Genomic DNA, 8,430 nt, shown 5'->3' with positions numbered 1-8,430 from the left:
CTGTATCCCCGGATTTTGTTATCATTAGATTTTTTGGATTGCCACCATATGATTCAAATTTAAAGACGTATTCACGTCAAAAATATTATTGTTTTATTTGTAAAGAGAACTTTTGCTTAAAATATTTTGTCTATTGTACTGTTATTGTATGGAGCTCGCGTGAGGGTCTTTGACCAAGGCATTCACGATTGTTAGATTTTTTAAAGTACTATTTCTGTTGTACAATAAACGTATAAATAAATAAATAATAAAAGAGATTAAGCGAAAAGAAAATAACATTTTTATTGCAGTATATGTTTATTTTACTGTTGTAATTGATGCTTCGGATAGAATTTTGTGCGTTTTGAATTGAATGTAGTCTTTTCTTGTTTTTAGTGCCACTAATATTAGATGGCAAATCGATGTTATCGACACAATTGGGAATATTGCGTGTATGTACATAGGAATTTTTGGTGAAATTAATAATTTATTTGCAAATTTAAAACCAAGATAGAAGCGATAATAACACATATAGGCCATAAAAATTAGGCGAAACAATACGTTGAATACATTAGCAAAATGGCAGTTATACGTTTTAACTAAATCATCTAATAGGAATACGGAAAGAAAGGCCGGCGTACAAACTTCCAACAGAAACAAAAAGTGAAGAACTAACAGAGCACCGTGGCCTTGGCTAAGGCACATGGCAAATATTCCAAATATTAGTGTCGTGCCAATATAAATTGGCCATTCTTCTCGATTCCATTTCCAAAATGCAGTAGAAAATAATAAGTAACCCATGGATGCATTTAGGACCAACATTTCATAACCGCTATTCTTGTCACAACGTACAGTTTCTCCACACATTTTTCTATCGGTCATTGAGATGGCTTGACATATGGTTAAAGCGTTCAAAAAACAGGTGATCTTCTGGGCTTTAGAGTCGGATATTCCGCAGGGTCTCAACACAATTAAATACAAAACAAACCATAAAGCCGCTACCAGTATTGTTGAGAAACCATAATGAGCGTTTATGGTTATAATTCGCTCATAATCCTTAACCTGACTTAATGCCTGCAACAAGAAGAAAATACATTATCATACAGGTCGATGAACAAGAAAGAAGTATAATTAGGAGGCTTAGAGGATTTTACGCAACACAGGAGTTTTTATAATTCAACGAATAGAGTATAAACGAATACCACAATAGAGTATAAACTCCGCAGGTTCTCCTCCGTGCAAAGTAATCAGCCTCCTTAATGCCCCTGTAAACCGAATGACCGGACAGTCAAGAATGACCTTATTGCAGTACGGTCACTGAACATACTTTCGCCAAGGATTCCCTCAATCGTAATTTACATTAGATTCGCCGAGGGTTAGCCTACATTTCCGTCACGTAATAGTTAGTGCCACTCTTCTGGTCCCGTCCATTTAATTAGACTAGGGAGTCTGGTGCAGGTCTACTATGGGGTGAAATCTGACGTCTTGGGCATTTCTTATCCGTAAACCTAAATCATGAGTCATACCAACACTTCGCATTCACGCAATATGTGCAGCACCATCTCCTCTTCCTCCTTACAAAACATACTCAAGCTATTCACAACTAGGTCCAAACGATACTTGTGTTTCTTTAATCAGCATTGGTTTACAAACATCCGGAAGCCCGCTCAGGTGAAGTAAGTAATTTTGGGATGTGTAGATGGTGTTTAACATTTACAACTGCCAGGGTTTTTCTTCTCCACCACAATTTTTGATGGCTGCAATATCGAGGCATTGCCCAATGCCACAATAGAGTATAAACTCCGCAGGTTCTCCTCCGTGCAAAGTAATCAGCCTCCTTAATGCCCCTGTAAACCGAATGACCGGACAGTCAAGAATGACCTTATTGCAGCAGCTAGATCTTTTTAAGGGTTTCTAAACCATTACATAGTTGGCATTCATGGCAACTAATAGCCTGCAAGGCCACCTGGATGTCCGAGATGACCCTGGAATTAATCATTCTCCGCCTTATTATCTCGGCAGCACAAAGATTCAACTTAACTAGCTTGGTCTAAAAGACTGTAGCTAGCCTACCTAAGCTCCAATAGGTCAAAACTAGGTCTAGCCCTGTACTTTCCGTGCCCTCCTGTATTTATTTATTCTTCGAGTTGTCATTTCACTTCAGACTTTCTGGAGAGGTTATCAAATTCGCCGAAACAAGACATTTTCAGAAAGTCTACTGTGGTTAGTGCTATTGTTTACTGTTACAGTAGAGTATAGTTAAAGTTTGTTAAATTGTGAAGCTTATAGGGAAACATTTAAAATAATAATAAAAAAAATCCTATAAAAATCCGTAATACCTGTAGAACTTTGCCAGGATTTAGTAAATGGTATCTTGAAAACTCGTATAGTTCATGTAACCTGTTATCAGAAAGATTGTCATAAATACTAGGTACACTATTTGTTGATCCTGATTATTATTTAATGGATTTAACAGATCACATTGTCATAGACACACTGTCATAGACAGTGCTTTGCAAAACTGTAAGATGATTAAGCAATTAACGCAGCCACAGAATCCAAAATAATGATTAATACACAACAAGTACTGTTTACTTACACTTCAGAACACATGTCCAACATGGCTCTATCTGGTGAAGACTTCAGCGGCGACGAAAATCCCTTTTATTCCAACCTAACAGAATAGAATATATTCATACAAACTTAAAATATTAGAACAGAAATTCCTACTAGACAATATCTACTAAAAATCAGTGATAAATTTAATACCACATGTTTCCATTTTAAACTGTTGCCATGACAAAAAACATTTCGCATAAATAAAATCAAAACTACCTTGATAAAATAGAAATTAATGAACATTGATGCAGCAGAGTGGAAAGATTAATTTAATCTCTTTCACAGTGTCCCTCTTTTTAGAATAGCGGTTCACATCGAATTGTTCTGATTATGTGTTAATTAAACAGAAGGAAAGATTAGTTAACATCAATAAGACAGGAATCTCCATTTCTCACACAGATGTGTGAGTTAATTTCCTGCTAAAATCTTCTTCAGCGTAAAGAAAAAAATTAGGAAAATATGAACCTGCCTTCTAGAAAGAATCTGAAGCGATCACGAGCGGACTTGCACTCTTCTATTCTTCTATACTGGAAGCACAAATTCAAATGTTTTTTTATTCTAAATTTCAGCACCATTATCACAAATAATATATTATGCAATATTCCCTACAGACTCTTAGAAAACAGATCTGGGCTTCTATTACAAGGTTTACTTCAGGTGAAAAATACCGCAATCTGGATTTGCGGCCTCGAGCTATAGGATTCAACCAAATCCATTATACAAATACTTCTTATTATGTGACCAATCAAACCATCCGCAATGGTCTGAACATTCCTTTCCTACCTCAAGACATCAGAGATTCCACAGAACCCTATCCTCACATTCCGATCCTCTAGAAAGTTGCCGTTTATCCCGAACTCTTCCTGACCCCCTTCCTCGCCGGATAAAACGCCCTTTCTCTAAGTGAAAGTGCTAATATCAGTGAGTAGTGACTTTGGAGAGCTCCACTTTGTAGTTTTCTCACTTCATTTGCACTTACATAAAAGGTGTGTATTTTTTAAGTAAGTACCGTTTTGAAATTCGGCCGCTGCAGTGCTGACCTAGTCGCTATTCCAAAAACATTTAACCGTGCTTACGTTTGTTTGTGAGTATTTAAAATGCCCCCACCGACTGAGAATCCCGCCGACTGTGAAATACGCGCTGAAATTCGTTTTCTTAGTACTAAAGCTGTGAAAGCGGCTGAAATTCATCGTGAAATCAGTGAAGTTTATGGAGAAAACATTGTGAGCAGTGAAATAGTTTTTAAAGATGGCCGTACGAATGTTCATAATGTTGAACAAATCGGGCCAACTTCAGTCATTACTGAAGATTTGGTGATTTGGAGGTGAAAGAGAACAGACGCTTTACGATTTCAGCGTTATCAAATGAGTTTCCTCAAGTTTCAAGAAGTGCCCTCTATGAAATTGTGCCCGGTCGTTTAAATGATTGAAAGTTGTGTTCACGTTGGTTACTGAAATGGTCTCATTAGATCATTTGGCTGAGAACAACTTGATCGCCCTCCGTTCAGTCCCGATCTAGCGCCCAGTGACTGGAACCGGTTTCTGCTTCTAAAGATGTATCTGGGTGGTTAGCGCTACGACGACGATGATGAGGTCAAAACGACCAAGTTGCAGTGGTTATCAAATCAAGCGGCAGACTTCTGTGAGGGTTGGATTCAAAAGCTGGTGATACGATAAGTGCCTTAATATTAGTGGCAATTATGTAGAAAAGTAGATTAAGGTACAGTCTTTCATGTAAAAATAAAGTTATTAAGAAGAGTAACTTGTTTTTCTTTTATTTCACAACGTTACTTACTTAAAAGACAAGCCTCGTATCTTCTATACATAATTACTAGTGGCACACTAGAGTGCGAATTATAAATTGCGAATCAATAAAAACAAATATAAATTTGGAGGGTTTCGGCAAAAACCTGTCTATTATTTTGCCCTAAAATAGTATCTTTGGTACGATCCTAAAATAGATATTTACAAAAACAAGGGTTGAATGCTTTTATTTGAATAATTATTGCGCGCCAAGTTGAGGGACGTCAACAAGTGTAGTTTTTCCTTTGAAATAAACCCGCGGGAAACTGAAAAAAAGAAATTCTCGAAATTGTAAAATATGAAATATATTTGACTTGTTCATATGAAGTGGACCTTACAGAGTGATTTTGAGTTTAAACTCAAACTCTAGAATCTACATGACTGCGTTTAACCAAATATTTAATTAATTTTGTTTTGTATTTTAAGATTTTACGCTCTATAGCCAAGAAATGCCAGACTTGAGTGATGTACATAAATCAAGAACTTTATTAGATTGCCATAATATAGACGTGATCCGACCTTAGGACTGATCATTAGGATATGTCCGCCCTCAGGCAACCATTCCTTGTTATTCAGGACGATCTGCTGTTGAAGTAACGCGATATTCTTGGATAACGAGTATAAACTACGTAGGAGAGTCACTGTGCCAGATTTACTTGTCGGACTGCAGCATCGAATATTGTTTTCATATTGAATTTCTAACAAGAACGACGAGATACACATGCTAGTTGATCTCTCTTTCTTCTGTTCTTTTGGAAAATTCTGCTATTTCCTGAAAAAAGTATCAATTATATGCTCCTTTAGATATGTATTTTATGTCTAATTATAGAATTGGCAAGGCGAAATTGGGAATAATTTACTCTAGCCCAAAATAAGAGTTGTGTTGGACTTCATAGGTGGTTATTTATATTGATTACTATTTATCAAACGTCGTAAAGGCAGAATTCTACTTCCCTATTTCTTGTATTTGCTTTCGATTCAAATTAAATCTGGTTGGTGCACCCAAAATTTACTCCAACAGGGTTCAATGTAAATGTTTCTCGCAGCCATTACGATTACGTTTTCAACAGTGGGGGTAGGACCTATACCCCACGGCACCGCAGCCAAAAAAAAAAGCTTATTGTGTCCTCCCCTTTGGATTTAGTAGACGTAACCTCCCCTACTAAAGAGGTTGAGGACTTTCCATACTAGCTCTTTTTGCGCTACTATCTCCTTTGGTCTCAAAGTTCCCCAGGTTTCGTTACGCAACGACTCGATTGCAACTCGGAATGAAAAAAACATTGTAGCTATAAAGAAGCTTCAGTTTTATACAGTTCTTGTAAGTGTCAATTGTAATAATAATAATAGATTCCATAAATACTTAATAGAAAGAAATAAAAGAAAATTATTTTCCGGCCTTTTTAAACAGAAGCCAGAAGTAGATACAGAATAAGAGAAAACTAAAACGAAAATAATAATAATAGTATTAAATCGATATTGTGTGGTATGCCAAACAGGAGCAAAACCGTGGAGCCATTCCAGCTTTCAGAATCCGAGGAAATAAATACAGTTATCCCAATAAATAAATAAATCGATCAAAAAACACAATTGAAAGTAACAAACTAGAGAATAATAAGAAGAATTAATCTACTGAAATAGAACTACTCACAAATAAATAAGAGAGAAAAGAAAAGAGCCAAATATTTAACAGAATTTCTAATACGACTTAAACTTATTTATTAAATTCAAGACAGGTGCCACGGTAGCCGAACGGTCAGAAACGGGGTCTGCAAAGTTAATATGTATTGTTGGCACCAGGTTCGATTCTCGGTCAAGATCTTGGTTTTCATCTAGTGGTTAATAACAGAAAAGTATGTTTGCCAGCCGCCTTCGTCCACGACATCTAATTGGTAGTTGGAAGTAAAGCCAGCCTAAAAAAAATAGGCATTAATTAACTTTACTTTACTTCTGTATTAATTTCAATATTAGTACCAACACAAACTTTGTATTTATGTGCAAAATCACTGACAGTATTAAGAACAGTAAAAATAATTCTATATAATTACGATTGTTTAATATTGAAACTACTGAAACAAAATAGGATCTGTAAATCCCAAGCACCGTGATCAGTTTAATGCTATTTTAAATAGTCGAAATAGTGAAGCGAGCGGGCGGGTGTTGGTGTAGTGGTCGAGAGCGTGGATATGTAAGTGGGAGATCCCCAGCGAATCTCGCGTATGACTACTTTTTATTTGTTAGAAAAAATTGTTTACAGTAAAGTACGAGGGAAGGGATTAGCTATCTGGTTAGCGTATTGGATTCCCACGCGGAGGTTCGAATCCAGCTGCTGACCCTTAGATTTTCTCTTCCTAGGAGCTTCTTACAGCTCACTTTCCGGATGCCGGCAGTGCACTGAAAAAAGCTCCGGGCGCCAACAACCTTAGATGTTGTCGCGCCTTAAATCATAAAAAAAAAAGAGTAAAGTACGAGCTTCCGCTCCCGTCCACGACACCTAATTGGTAGTTGGACGTAAAGCCAAACCTGAAAAAAATAGGCGATTACTTCACTTTACTTAAACCATTGAGAAGAGGTGTAAATTGAGGATCCAGTCAGTAACGAAACACAAATATCGAATGTGAAACTCTGAAAATGTAGGACATTCAAGAAGAATTGGACAAAATCCTCTCTTGCTAGCAAGTTGAAGAGTTGCCTTTCTACCCAAGAATAATAATTCAAGTAAAAGAGCTCTCCACTCATTTTAAAGATGTTAATAAGAGAGCACCAAGACTACACATCTGGCAGATCTGGTACTGCAATCCATTTTGAGACTATGGAGCACTTGGTTTATGTACAACGATCTTCTAATCTGAGGACTTAGTTCTTCTTTGTGTACAGAACTCCGCTTCTTCATAAACTCACCGAAAGAACCAAGTAAATCTCTCCCACTCTATACTTCATGAATGGCCGACATTTGCCGATTCTTTTGGATCTAGTCATACAATCAATGTAGAAATCAATTTTATTGAACACTGCTTTGAGTAGACATTTTGTTACTTTGAAAATAGTTATTATTGTTTTCCTGAACATAGAATTAAGTATTTCCAGTTTCTAACCAATAACCTGGGCACGTGGCAATCCATGAAGACTGCGTCAAACTTTTCTGTGTTCACAGCATATTGGATTAAAGAAATAGATTAGCAAATTTCATTACCAGTAGTTGCAAAATTAATGTTTGAACCCTGCTGGTATATTGTTTGCTTCTGAGGATGCGGGCGGTACGCCAGTAGATTTGCAAGTTTGCGTGGACGATTGTGAGCTCTGAGATAGAGAGAGAGAGAGAGAGAGAGAGAGAGAGGAGCATTGCCACGCGTTCTAGCTAGTTTCGACCACACAAGCTTTCCCTTATTTGTCGAGGAAATCTGAGAAGTGGTCAGTTTGCAAACTGCGTTTCACATCAAGAAGCATTTAATAGATGCGGGTTCTTACTAAATACATGTCTACTATAGCACCTTACGCATGCTTCTAGCTTAATTGAACCCTTCTAGTCTTCAATTGGATGTCAATTCAAAGCATAATGAGTGACAGCAACTCAATTTATTTAAACAGTAATGTCTGCTTTAGATTAGATAAACAATATGATGGACATTGCAAGAAGTTATGTTTATTGACAAATCATAGTTACTCGTACATTAAAAACATCAAATTAATAGAGAGCAGTCATTACCACATGGTTTGGAAAGTACAATACTTTATTGTGTCATGAACATGCTTTCCAAACTATATTATGTATAATATAAAACTGTCAAGTTATCTCTTAGATAATTATCTATTTATTTTGAATCGGCTTATTAATTTCTACTCAAGTAATCTCAACGAAAGAGTTTTTATTATTTTACTCTAAAAAAACAGTAAAGTGACAGGAATCAAATTTAAAAGAGCATAAGAATCCTATGCGGAGGATTTAAATCCATCAAGATCTTTAGATTTGCCTTCCTTTAAGCCTTACACCTCTTACTGCTCACACTCTAGTGAGACCAGCACTGACATCAGA

General features: G+C 36.5%; 1 protein-coding gene across 1 annotated transcript; it reads right to left on the bottom strand.

Annotated features, from left to right (window-relative positions):
- Positions 1–257: 257 nt before the first annotated feature.
- On the bottom strand, positions 258–2,762 carry LOC141460193 (uncharacterized). Its single transcript, XM_074139957.1, has 3 exons — positions 2,579–2,762; positions 2,319–2,379; positions 258–1,053 (listed from the first exon to the last, which is right to left on the bottom strand). The coding sequence occupies exons 1-3, from the start codon at positions 2,599–2,601 to the stop codon at positions 298–300; spliced, it is 840 nt and encodes a 279-aa protein (XP_073996058.1). The 5' UTR covers positions 2,602–2,762; the 3' UTR covers positions 258–297.
- Positions 2,763–8,430: the final 5,668 nt, after the last annotated feature.

Source organism: Rhodnius prolixus, unplaced genomic scaffold, assembly GCF_049639745.1.
Source record: "Rhodnius prolixus isolate KJV_2025 unplaced genomic scaffold, Rpr scaffold_1, whole genome shotgun sequence".
NCBI lineage: Eukaryota > Metazoa > Arthropoda > Insecta > Hemiptera > Reduviidae > Rhodnius > Rhodnius prolixus.
The sequence above is the reverse complement of the archived record's forward strand: the minus strand, read 5'-3'. Positions and strand labels throughout refer to the sequence as shown.

Coding starts and splice junctions, on each gene's coding strand:
- LOC141460193 (XM_074139957.1), bottom strand. CDS start 2,601: ATGTTGGACATGTGTTCTGAAGT. Junction 2,380..2,578: donor TTGGACATGTGTTCTGAAGT/GTAAGTAAACAG, acceptor TTCTGATAACAG/GTTACATGAACTATACGAGT. Junction 1,054..2,318: donor ATCCTGGCAAAGTTCTACAG/GTATTACGGATT, acceptor TTCTTGTTGCAG/GCATTAAGTCAGGTTAAGGA.